The sequence below is a fragment of the Rhinopithecus bieti genome, unplaced genomic scaffold, assembly GCF_001698545.2.
Source record: "Rhinopithecus bieti isolate Rb0 unplaced genomic scaffold, ASM169854v2 scaffold_18624, whole genome shotgun sequence".
NCBI classification, from domain to species: domain Eukaryota; kingdom Metazoa; phylum Chordata; class Mammalia; order Primates; family Cercopithecidae; genus Rhinopithecus; species Rhinopithecus bieti.
In genome coordinates this window covers 2,990,112-3,004,098 of record NW_016809607.1, presented here as the reverse complement: position 1 = coordinate 3,004,098, position 13,987 = coordinate 2,990,112, and the positions used below count along the sequence as shown (strand labels likewise).

The 13,987-nt window shown below is 33.7% G+C and overlaps 1 protein-coding gene across 1 annotated transcript in view; it reads left to right on the top strand.

Annotated features, from left to right (window-relative positions):
• ASCC3 (activating signal cointegrator 1 complex subunit 3) overlaps positions 1–13,987 on the top strand; it is a gene marked incomplete at its 5' end in the record, with an annotated part of 187,260 nt that overhangs the window by 88,880 nt on the left and 84,393 nt on the right. The window contains 3 exons of the mRNA XM_017889813.1: positions 564–689; positions 12,430–12,541; positions 12,716–12,850. Of these exons, the coding sequence (XP_017745302.1) occupies positions 564–689; positions 12,430–12,541; positions 12,716–12,850 (373 nt within the window). The remainder of the gene's footprint in view (positions 1–563; positions 690–12,429; positions 12,542–12,715; positions 12,851–13,987) is intronic.

Below are 13,987 nucleotides of genomic sequence, written 5' to 3'. Positions count from 1 at the left end.
GCAGCTGACCAGCACCGATTGTCCGGCACTCCCTAGTGAGATGACCCCAGTACCTCAGTTGAAAATGCAGAAATCACCGGTCTTCTGTGTCGCTCGCGCTGGGAGTTGGAGACTGGAGCTGTTCCTATTCGGCCATCTTGCTCCGCCCCCAAATTACTACTACTGTTAACTTAATCTGGAAAAATATTATTATAGTACTTCTGTGACATTCTCTCTAACTAGCCCACTTTTTATTCACATTTAAATGAAAATTATAAAATACTTTTTTAAAAGAAAATGAGAACACATATATGTACTGGTGAATAATATGGGTTCACCTGAGTTCATGATACTAAGTGATTTATAGACTCATGATTAAAGTACATTGAAACCAAATTCCCACTAAATAATTTGGAATGAATTATTTATAAAGTATACAAAATTATATACTAAATTTTAAGTTATATAAAACACATTTGTTTTTATCTTAGAACATAAAATCTGAATCTTGACTATGTGAGATAAATTTAAGTGTTTTCAGTTTAATGCTCTTGTATGTCTCCCATGTCTTGTTCACTATATAGTTTATTAGGAGTGCTGTCTGACCACTTAAATGCAGAGATTGCTGGTGGTACAATTACGTCTAAGCAAGATGCATTGGATTATATCACCTGGACTTACTTTTTCCGGCGTCTTATTATGAATCCCAGGTAAGTGCAAGGGCAGTTATATACCTTTCTGTTTTGCCCTGAAATAAGATATATTTGAAAGTAATAAACTCCAAATTAGGATACATACAAAAAAGGCAGAACTTTGGAGATTCTAGGTATATAAATTTGTCTAAAAAATCAGATGATATCTGTGGTATCACAGTATATTAAAATATCAATAATTATATGCATTTGTTACTAAACCTATTTTAATTACCTTAAGCCGTTCTGAGGAGTTTGCTCTGTAGTTGAGACATGAGATAACTGAAGTCATTAAGAAATGTGCTAAATTACATGACAGTGACTGACTTAGATGCAGTTGGAATTCAGAAAAGAGTGAGGCTTGTGAAATTGTAGGTGGAAAAAAATTTGTGGGGCATTTATAAGTGTTAATAAGAAGATTGCAAGAGAAAATAAAATTGCGGCATGGTAGAGTGTCACTCCAGACAATATGTTAGATCTTCATTCAGCACTTATTGTTTTTCAGATGGTAAACTAAACACTGAGATGTAAAAATGAGTACACGTCTCCCTGTTTTTTAAGGATTGATCTTTAGTGTGGGAAAAACATATAGAAGTCCTTACAATGAAAATTATAAATCCTCCAATAGAATGATATTTAAGCCTATGAGAGTGATAGCTTCACAGAAAAGGTGACACTTCATCCAAATCTTGAATCAGGAACAGGAGTAGAAAAGGCAGAAGGCACTTGAGGCAGAATTAAATTATGTGGGCAAAAATCCTCTGGGCTTGAAAGAGTCATAAGCGTTTAGAGAATATGAAAAAGTTTAATGTAGCCAGAATCTAAGGAGAAGGGAGACAAGATTGTCTTGACTAGAAAGTGGGCCAAGAACCAGAGGCTACAAGGCCCTTATGCTGTGCTAAGGAGTTTGCATCTGATCCTAGAGGCTATGGTGAGCCTTTTTAAACATGGATTAACATTACCAAATTAGGTTTTGTTTTGTTAAATATTTATTGCACTATGGTAGGAAGTGAACTAGGATGGACAGACCATTACAGCAGGAAGACTAGTTAGGAAGCTACTGAATAATAGAGAAAAGATAATGAGGACCTTAGATATAGAGTGAATGGAGGAAGGGTCAATTTTAAGGGACGTTCTAGATGTAAGTAAAAGAAAATATTAAACCATTGTAAAGTCTTAGAGAAGTCATAATGAAAATGTTCTTACTAAATCTTACCTACTAATACCTTAAGAAGTTTCTTTTCAGCCAACATTTTCACTTACTTAGATAGGAGTTTGAGAATATGGTGACATTTCACCCAATTCCCTCCACTGTTAGGGTGTCTGGGTTAGGTACTAAATATTATTTGAGAACATAGCTGCAAAATTAGTGAAATAGCCATCCAGAACTGCACATTTACCACAGCAAACAAACACATTACAGGATTAGAATTGTGGAGTAGACTTTACATTTATTCTAGCCCAATCTTCTTGTTTGATATTGAAGATATGGAGGCTGGAAGCTTAAAGTCACTTGTTCTAGGTCCCACTACTATTTCTTGATAAAGCCAGATCTTACGAAGTCAGGTTTTCTGACTCATAATCGACAACTCTGTGTATATGTGTGTGTGTGTGTCTGTAGATGGGAGTTGGCATGTAACTGTAGATATATTTATCATTTCTATCACATAAGAATCAAGGCATTTAGTGTGACAGAAAGAGCTTTGGGCTTGGAATCAACACGCTGATTCTTGTTTCCTCACTGTCCTTTACTAATGGTGTGAGTCTGAGTTACTTTACCTCTCTGAGCTAGACGTTCTTCATCTGGAAAGTAACAAGTAACCTCCCTCCCTCACTGGGTCATATTGAGAATTACGTAAATGAATTAAAGCCATTCTAATTCTGTATTAATTATAAAGAATATAAGGTTGATTTTGAGCTGTTCTTCTGAGCTCCCTGTCAGTTGCTTTACTGATCTATACCATCCTAAAGAGTCTAGTTTAGAGACTAAGAACCTAGTCATTTTAGTCAGTTTGTCTAATTAGCAGACAGAGACATAATTCTCTGAGGCCAATTTAGTACTTTAGCAAATTGTAGTTCCTTACTGAATCCACAGATACATTGCCCTTTGTGTGTATATCTCCTTCTTAAAATTTTTTTAATTATTGAACTTTCTATTTTAAATTGCAAAAAAAAAAAAAACAAAAATAGTACAAAGAAGCACTGTATACCTTTCAACCAGCTTCCCCATGTTAACATCTTACATGACATGTATAATTATCAAAATCAGGAAATTAACATTTATACAATACTATGGGCTTTATTCAGATTTCACCAATTGTTCCACTAATGTCCCTTTTCTGTACAAGATCCAGTTTAATACCCTGAGTACCCTGTCTAGTTCACTCTAGTGTATGATATTTCCTCAGTCTTCTTTGTCTGTCATAACCTTGACATTTTTGAAGAGAACTGGCCAATTGTTTTGTAGAATGCCCTTCAATTTGGCTTTTGCTGGTTTCCTCTTCACTAAATTCAATTATGTCTATTTAGCAAGAATATTACAGAAATGATATTGTGTTCTTCTCAGGACATAATATTAAAAGGTTCTTCTCTGCCAGTCCTATCTATATTTAAAATATCACCTTGTATGTGAAAGACCCTAAAATATGTGGCTATAATCTGCTCTCTATCAAGTTATAATTTTATTTATCCAGCCTTCTGAATATTGCCACATAGCCTTCCTACCATCATTTCACTTTAACATGTCCAGAACTGAATTAATCATATTACTCTCAAAATCTTTCTCTACTCTAACTTTCTTACTTTTGTTAATATTATCACTGCATCTGTTTACCTTGACTTAAAACCCCAAATTTACTTTTTTGATCTTCCCTCTCCTTTGATTCCATAGTTCTGTAATTGCTTAACCTGCTTTTAGTCTTTCAATTTTGCCTACTTTGTAAACTGTCAGATAGTATCCATCAGAAATTAAATGTATTATATAGGGGTTGGGAACTAGATAAGGTTTAGTTAGTAGACATAGAATGCAGTAAATCTTTAAATTAAGATAATGAGTAGGAAACTGTCCAGTGTTTACATTTTTTTCAACCATGAGAGTGAGATGAGCCAGGAGCACAGTTGGAGACACGGGTCAGATTAGGGGTCCCACACACAGGGAGCTGGGTATGTATGACTCCCTGTTGCTCTGGTTACAAACTGCCTTCTATTTTATAATATTATGGTGAGAAAATTCACATGAAACTGTAATAAACAGTAGTAATGAAAGACAGAACAGGAAGTTTGGGGACACTTATCATAGTAGACAAAAGATGAAATCTCAAGAGGTTCATAAAGTACAGAAATTATAGTGAGCCTCTGATCCAGAGAACTTCTTGGGTATTAGCAATTTAGGATGTCTCCTGCTCACACATGGTTGTAGTCAGTGTAGTCCATGTAAATAAATGAGTATTCTTTAATTCACACCTCTTTATAAATAGGAAATTTGGGGGCTGAAAGTCAGAAGGGTAAATTATCTTCATGCATTGACTAAGAACTCTTATTAGTTGTGGCAGCTGCTTTCCCTCTCATCTTGCTGCCCCAAAAAGAGGGTTGAGTATGTCCCCCGCACCATCCAAGGGGCTAGTGTAGATCAAAGGAGATATTAACCCACACCATCTACATAAGAGGTTCCTCTCACTTTTGTGCTTTTGCTGTCACTCTTCTTCTTTCCTGCAGTACCCTCCTTAGCCCTTACAGCTAGCCAAGTCTTAACAGTCTTAAAAGTCCAGTCAATATTGATAAATGTAGCTTCTATTGATTTTCAAAAGTAACAGCTTATCCACTCTTGACCATTCATATTTCATATGCTAGTTCCTTCAGTAGCCGCCTATACATATGTTGAGTTACCTGTCTGGGCTGTCATTATTATTCTGAAGTAGAATCCTATGCCCAAGCTGTTGCCATGTAAGTTCATAAATGTAGAATAGATACAGCAATAATTTGTTTTTCAGAAAAAGCTATGATTAGCAACTATTAGTTTCTATTGGAAGGCCGTAGCAACATAAGTAATGACTTCTAGCCTCAAAAATCATAAAATTTACTTAAAATTATAAAGTATAAGCATTTAAAAATGAATTTTTTTATTTCTTAATTCTGTAAACATTAATGAGTACCTACTATGTTCCAGGTATCACTCTAGCCACTTTGAAGATGTATTAGTAAACTAAACAAAAACTTTTGCTGTCCTGGCACCCATGTTCTTTTAACAGAGACAGTAGATTTTAATATTATTAAAAGATAATAGATGTTTAGAAGGAAAACAGGATAAGGAAGAGTGGGAGAGCCAGAAGATGGTTTGGGGGTAGATGGGAGATTACAATACTGTATTAAAAAGAAAATCAGGGTGGGCCTCATTAAGGGTGCTGATATTTCAGCCAAAACTTGAAAGACGTAAGAAAGTCGGCCACTTTCTAGGAAATAACATTTCAGACCAAGGGAACAAGAGAGATTCTAAGGCTAGCGTGCCTGGTGTATTCAAGGAACAACAAGGAAAAGATGTGGCTGAAGTAGAATAAGTGCAAGCAGGAAAATAACAGGAGATGAGGTTGGGGATGTGGAGGGCCAGTATTGATACAGGGCATGCATGGGTGGTCTTAGAAACTATGGTGAGGATTTTGACTTTCATTCTGGATGAAACAGGAACCATTGCAGAGTTTTGAGCGGGGGACAGACGGGATCTACTTATGCTGTAAGTCAGGTCAACTATAATAATAACTATTGTAAATGATTTAAACTTCCCTGTTGTAAAAGAGAAATTATCAGATTCATTCAAACGTGATTGATATAGAAAAGCTGAAAATTCAGGATTGACAGAAGATGTAAAGGAGAAAAAGAGAAAACAGCAGCTGCAAAATTAAAATCATACAAAACCAAATTCGAGGCAAAAAAATACAAAGGACAGAGAAGAATGGATCATATTGGTAACAAACACAATCACTAGAAAGTTATGGTAGTTTACATATTTTTAGAGAACTAAAAATAACATCAGATATATAAAGCAAAAACAGAAATTCAGTTAAAATTATCGCCCAACCAAATTAGTCATCTTAGGAGACTTTAACACATCAAAAAGATAAATATTTCATAAAAAAAGAGGATTTAAATAATAATACCCTTGAATTTGTATCTATAGTATCTTTGTACATATGCCCCTAACAAAATATCATTACTTGCAAACACTAATGGAAGATTTGTTTTGAAAAATTTACCATGAAGTAGACCACAAAGAACATCTCAACATAGAGATCATAAGGCTACATTCTCATTGTGTAATATAATAAAACCAGAAATAACAATAAAAGGGCTGGCAAAAATATTTAACTGCTTGGGATTACAAAACTTTTATTCTAGTAAAAGATGAAATCAAAACAAAAGGTTTAGACCACAGCTATACAAAAATAAAAATGTAATGTAATCAAACAATGAATTTAAACCAAAGCACAATTCTAAGGAATATTTACATCTTTACAGGCCTAATAAAAAAATGGGAATGCTTAAAAATAAAATAACCAAGCATTTATCTTGAGAAACTAGATGCAGAACAATAGCAAAACATAAATATAGGCAAGAAGTTTATAAAAATGAAAATTGGAATTAATAAGGTTGTAAACAACTCTGCATTGATAGTATTTATTGGGTGTCTACTATATTTGAAATGCTGTTTCAGGAGCTTAACTCATTTAGTACTGTTATGATCCCCATTTTATAAATAAAGGAAGCACAGGGAGATTAAGCAACTTGTTGCAGTAGCACAGCTCCCAAGTGACAGAGGCAACACTAGGATTCCATTCCATTCTCCATCACTGTGCTCATTGTCGGGTCCACATTCCCTGTCCACTTTTTTTTTCAGTGCTATGCTGAGCAATGGGTTCTTCATGGAAACTCTGCCATACTCATTCAAATGGCCCTTTTTTATTTGATGCCCCCAAAAAACAAATTGTCAGTTTTAATATCTAAATCTTCACATCTAGATAAAAATGGGAAAATGTGCCTAAGTAAATTTTAACAATTTATATATTTTGCTTAGCTGTAGTCAAGCTCTGCCACCTTCTTTTTTGATTGACTCTTTTTTAAAATAATACTGCTTTAAATATTTGTGAGATTTTGTGTGAACATAAATTTTCTTTTAAAAAATTTTAACTGATAATTATATTATGGTGTACAATATACTGTTTCAAAATATGTATATATTGTGAAATGAACAAATCAGGCTAATTAACATATTGATCACCTCACATGCTTATCATTTCTTTGTAGCAAGAACATTTTAAATCTACTCTTTTTAGTAATTTTGAATTACACAATACGTCATTATTAACAATAGTTACCATGCTGTGCAGTGCATCACCAGAACTTATTCATCCTGTCTAACCGAAACTTTATGCCCTTTGACCAGTTTCCCCTTTGCTTGCATGGCCTTCCCAACCCGCATGGCCTCTGATAACTGACATTCTACTCTGTACTTCTGTGAGTTTGACTTTTTTAGATTCTACATATAAGTGAGATCATACAGTATTTGTCTTTCCATACTACCTACCTTATTTCACTAGGCATAAGGCCCTCTAGATTCCTCCCCCTATAGATTCATCTATGTTGTGACTAATATAGAATTTCCTTCTTTTTTTAAGTATTCCATTGTGTATATATATACCATATTTTTCAAATCCATTCGAATATCCATTGATGGGCACTTTATATTGTTTCCATATCTTGGCTACTGTGAATAATGCTGCAATGAACATAGAAGTACAGACATCTCTTCAGCATACTGATTTCAATTCCTTTGGGTATATACCCAGAACTGGGATTGCTGGATCATACGCTAGATCTATTTTTAGATTTTTAGGAACTTCTACACTGTTTTCCAAAGAGGCTGTGCTAATAATGTACATTCTCAGCAACAATGTACAAGGATTCCCTTTTCTCCACATTCTCTTGATTGGCCCTTGCTTGTATCTTTTTATTATTGTCTATGTTAAAATCACTTTTCCCAAAAACTGGAAGCAAACCAAGGCACAGGAAACTGGTAAATTTTCCCACTTATTTTAGATATGATAAAATTTTTTAAATGCTAAATTAATTGTCTCAAATGAAAAACTTATGTGTAGTTTTAATTTTTCCTTAATATTCCTTTTCATCCAGTACCATAAATTGAGATTTAACTTTTCTTGGGAAGGAAGAATATGTGTGCATGCATGTGTGTGTAACAGAGACTGAGGTTTACTTAAAAATAGAAAAGAAAGACCATTTTTATAATATGGTCATATATAGGTAAGGAACTACGACCTCATATTCCAGCTTCCTTCAGTTAATCATACTACTATAAAGTCCTCACCACAGCACACCAAAAGTAAAACTTGTATTGACAAAGATTTCAACCACTGTTCCTGAGTTGGTCACTATATGTCTATTTATATTCTTGTTTGTGTATATTATGTATATATGCAAATATATATGCATATAAAGATAATTACGTTAATAGATATAGGCGCGCACTCACACACATATATATGTATAACATAGACACACATTAACTTGTTCAAATGAATATAAACACATGTACTGGTGCTTTCATAAAATATAATATATTCCAAATTTAGTTCTGGATTCAATTTGTATGTTCAGTTTTATTCTGTTTTCCCCTGAGAAAGCTTTTAAATATATCTGGGGCAAAAATGTTGTGGTAGTTTCAGCTGTTCCTGCAACCACTTTCGCTATTTGTGTCATTATTATTGCTGCATAATCTGAACATAAAAAAACATGGTGCTGTAACAAATGACTTCCCACTACTGACAGTTATAGCAGCAGCATTTCAATACTGATGAAAAAATTTCCCAGCAAGATATCTGTCCAGGTTTACATAAACCAAACAGGAAATGGCTGCCACTATTCACATTAAATCCAAACCGTTTGGTGTAACTTTATCTATGTTTTACATTAATATAAAACCTCTTTCATTCTCAACTGGTGAAATTTCATCAGTATTAAGATTTGAAAAAGTAACTTGAGATTTCATATGTAGTATTCTTGTTTGTCCTTTGATAAGATCTTTTCAAGGTAATTGTTGAAAAGTTTTTTAGTTTTTAATTCTTTAAATTTTATGAACTTTGTAAATTTTTATGATAGGGAGAGGTTTGTTATGACTTTTTCCCAATGGACTGCTAATAGAAGTTAGCTTGTGTAGCCCATGTGCTAGATGCTGTCAGTATCAAACTGCCTTTGACTTTCACACCTCTCAGGGGACTAGTAATTGTTGTGTTCAAACAGCCTGTAATTGTGATCCCGCTGGCTTTCTCAGTACGCTTCTGGCTATTAGAATCATTAAACAACTCAGCACCTGTTAACAGCATTGTAAATATTCAACCCTGCTTGTGTGCAGGTTGAGTCCAATATAGAGAAATCTTACAGAGCTCAGTCTCATAAATTAGAGCTTCTGACAAGTCAATTATTGTGAAACTGGGTTTCTCTGTGAAATAAATGAAATAGCATGCTGACAAAAATGTAGGCTGTCTGTTTATGGTAAAGAGAAGATAATGACTTGATGATTCAGTGCAGTGAACATGAAACTACATTTTATCCTTTACCCATAATTAAACAGTTGTGAAATGTTTGTGTTTAAATAACCAGTAAATTACAAATTTTGTACTGTGGAGAGTGCAATATGAAAACAGACCTTTTACTTAGCTGTTGCATGCTTTTCAAGTTAGTAAAGTGATTATTAAAATTAATGACATGTAATGTTTTAAGCTAAATGCTTATAATTGTTCAGGCTAGAAGTTGCATGGTAACTAAAAAAAAAAAAATTCACCTCATAGAAGTAAAGGCTATGTTATGCTACTAATAGAGATCATATAAATCTGTACTGTATCCCTTATATTAACTCCCAAAATTTTATGTAACCTAAAAAACTTCATTTACATTTAAATTATTTTACAGTGTCTCACAAATTGTATATCTAATTTAGATGTAACAATACCTTACTTTTATAAGGATTTGAAGATATTTTAAATGCCCTTAGAACCTCAGTCCAAATATTGACAAAGAATAGTATTTAGTAAAGATCAGTGAAGTTCAATTTACTTGAATTGAATTTTGTATTTCTTCTGTTATGCAAGTCAATAAGAATGTTGGTGACCACATTTAGAAAAAAAAACTGTATTAAGAATAAATAACAATGAAATGTGTATGTTTTCTGCACAAAGAAATGTGAACTTTTAGCAAGTTAGATTATGAATAATATTTTAGTGGAGTCATCATATAATTTATTGTAATCTCAGAAATCATTTAGGGTTGGATTTTTTTTTTTTTTTTGGCAATAGTACTTTAAATGGTTAAGCAATATTTACCCTGACTGAGTATTTTATCTGGATGATAAATCAACAAATTTGTCTTTAAAAAGTCCCAATAGCTTAAATAAACAGACTTTAGAGGGATATTATATCATTGAAATATACTTTGCTAAACATAGTAAACAAAGATAGCAAATACTACAGTAAATAAAATAAGATAAATATTTAAAAGAACCTGTAATTTTTTTCAAGGTAAGTTTTTTTCATTGATAGTTTTAAGTGTTATTTGTAAATGTACCAAATTTATTCATTAAAGCATAAAATGATAAAGTTGACATCCCAGTTATATATAGGACAATGGCTTATGATAATCAGTAACAGCATCTATTAGTTTTCTAATGACCTAGTAAATGTATAAATAAAAGTAGAATTTTAGTTTTTTTGTATTTCACAGTAATATTTTCGAAATACCGTCTTTCTGTAATGTCAGTTACATAAAGAATTGTTTGTTCCAAGATCAAGGCAGACAGATTTGACTTAAAAAAAGAATAGTTTGATTCTTACTCTACAAATCGTACTACTTAGTATCCTGGGCACATTTTTACTAGTGTTTTCAATTTAGAAATAACTTTATCAGTTATGTATTAGTCCTGACAGCTAAAAATGGTATTGGAAAATTTATAGACTTAGCAAGCCAAAAGAATGTGAAATACAAAGTAAGCACTTATATTGTAGAAAGTTTGACTGATGAATTTCATTTCTTGGGAAACAATGAAAGAGAAAAAATATTTTAAAAATTTGGAATGACTTTGGATATTTCTATCTTTTATATGGCTTGAATGTCCAGAAATTTTATTTTCACCTCTAAAGCAGAAGACATTATTCTAACTAAATACTCCTCCTTAGTCATTTTCCAAAAGAAAATAAATATTTTCTAGTGGTTAATAATTTTGGTTTTTCACTTCCATATATGCTTAGTTATACATAAATTTGAACATTTTGTTTAAATTAATGACAGCACTAGGTTTAGTACTTATTTATCTCTTAATTGATTAATATTGCTTTATTTTGGTCCATGCCAAGAGCTTTTCTAGAAAAAACAGTAACTTTTCGATAGATAAAATTAAAGTAACTATTCCTTTTTAATGGGAGTTATTTTCCCAAATAAATTCCAATAGTGCCTTACTATAATAATTTTTATGTAATGTAATGGAGCCTCTCATATGTGGGTGTACCTAGCCATTTGCACTAACTTTTCTTTCTAGTGAAAATATGTCCTGACATTATTAGTCCTGCTTTGTGTATTTTTAAATTTTTTTTATAATTTACGACCCCAAGTCTCTTCCTTTGAAGAATGAAAATATCACAAAATTGTCATCTAGATAGTGTTCTCCATTGCTCTCAAGTTGTGGCTTTCTTTAGTCCTCTCCCATTTGAAATTGTTAGCACCCTTTTCCCAGACTATGGATATTCCCTTCCTAATCCTATACAGATGTAAAATCATCACGATGGGGTCTTACGGATGAGAACCTGTTCTCTAAGGCTACTTTCCACTGCCATTCTTTGATGTGGATGGAGAAAAGCGAGGTAGGGCATATAAATTACTCGTGCTGACTAGGATACAGGGTTCACCTAGTAGGAATTAGGGAACTGCCAAGATTGTGGGTGTAGTCCCTTGCTCTTCAGGTCTATTTCCAGGCACAGATCCCTAGTGTCCCTAGGGTTTTGCCAAGACCTTCTCAGTGTTGCAGGGAGGCACAATCAGGTGAAATGTATGTCTTTAGGCTTTTTGCTTGGAAAATATACAGAGCTGGACTTACATATTTTTCCTGTATTGAGGTTGGGTTAGAATGCTTTATTTTTACCCTGCTGATGTCCCTTCTAGTCATTAGGATGACATTTATTCCCTAAGCACTAGGGGAACAATAATTGAATAAATTGCCTAAATTTAGTCATCTACCACCCAAGATTAATATTTCTGTGAGTTTTGTGAAGCTACTGAGGATAGGTTTTATAATAAAAGGGGATTATATTTATATGTAGTCTGTGAAACTGAGGTGATAGTTTTAGTAGAAAATATCTTGAGGCCGGGCGCGGTGGCTCAAGCCTGTAGTCCCAGCACTTTGGGAGGCCATGACGGGCGGATCACGAGGTCAGGAGATCGAGACCATCCTGGCTAACACGGTGAAACCCCGTCTCTACTAAAAAATACAAAAAACTAGCCGGGCGAGGTGGCGGGCGCCTGTAGTCCCAGCTACTCCGGAGGCTGAGGCAGGAGAATGGCGTAAACCCGGGAGGCGGAGCTTGCAGTGAGCTGAGATCCGGCCACTGCACTCTAGCCTGGGCGACAGAGCCAGACTCCGTCTCAAAAAAAAAAGAAAAAGAAAAAAGAAAATATCTTGAAACAAATAATAACCTTGCTTGTTTTCTAGCTACTACAATTTGGGTGACGTGAGCCATGATTCTGTGAACAAGTTTCTGTCCCATCTGATTGAGAAATCCCTGATTGAATTGGAACTTTCCCACTGTATTGAAATTGGAGAGGTACGACTTAGTCATACGCATTCTAATTGAAAAGATTGCCCAGCTTTTTAACAAGTCTTTTGCTTCTAATACTATCGAAATTTTTAACAAAATTGTTTCAAAAGCAGCTGTCTGAATTACTAGTTTTATAAAGATACATACTTGTACTCTTCATTTGTTATTCTTTTGAAATAGGATAATCGCAGCATTGAACCTCTAACTTATGGCCGAATTGCCTCCTATTACTATTTGAAGCATCAAACGGTTAAAATGTTCAAGGACCGCTTGAAGCCTGAATGCAGTACTGAAGAATTGCTTTCAATTCTAAGTGTGAGTTTTTCATATATTTCATATCTTCTCTTTTAATTTAGGGCTTAAAGTTTTGCCACCTAGTTTGTCTTGAAATTTAACAGAAACCATTTATAAAGCCCTTTCCTCTGTTAAACGGGGTCACTACAAAGCAACACACATGTAGACTAAGATGCCCATAGATAAGGTGATCACATAATTTATCATCAAAATTTGGACCCTTCTGAGTGTGGAGTGAGGCCCTATTAATATTTAAGTCAGGATAGTAGATGTAAACCAGCCTGTCCTGAGCAAGGCAAGTCATCACCCTATCCTTAAATATAGTAGCCTCTTTGAATTATGATCGAAAACTTTTCTTACTGCTTTTTTGGATAGTTCCTGTTGAATACTTATCTGTGATGCTACTGAAGTTTCTTTCATAAGCATCCACACAATTAAGTTCTTAGAATTAGTGTCAGTACAGCTGTTTATCCCCCATCCCCACAAACACCCTTACCAAAAAAGTGACCACAGTTATATCACATGGTAAAAAACTATACTTTGTTCATTTTTCCTTTTTTTGCGCAAATAGCTAAGAAATTGATATTAGAAGCATCTTGTCTACCTTTCTTTCTACATAATGTATCCTTCTGGCTTTTTTTCACTTTGTTGATTTTAAGTGTAATAATTTACCACAAATCTTTGTTAACACGTTAGTTAGGATATTCGTATATTCTGACTGTTATCTTATCCTTCAGATGTATTGGTGCTTTTTTAAAAAGTTAAGAACAATTGGACCATTCTGTCTTTAAAGTCCTTCTGTTATAAATTCATTGATTCTATGGTAGTTCACTGAGTAACTTTTTTCCTTCCTCTTCTATTGCTTTATCATTCTCAATAAGCTTGAGTATCCCATTCACAGGTTTTAAATTTCTCAGTTTTTTCCCCTCAAAGAAACTAGTTTGTAAATTTTGTGCCCAGCATAGTGCCACGTACATTTTAGTGAGTTTGAAAATATTTATTAATGAATTGATGAACAGATGGAAGGATAGGTGGATCCTGTAGTAATCAGTTTTCTATTTGCTCTGTAGAAAAGAATAGAGGACTAAAGTATATGAGGCAGCTACCGAAAAATTTTTTTTTTTTTTTTTTTTTTTTTTTTTTTTTTTTTTTTTTTTT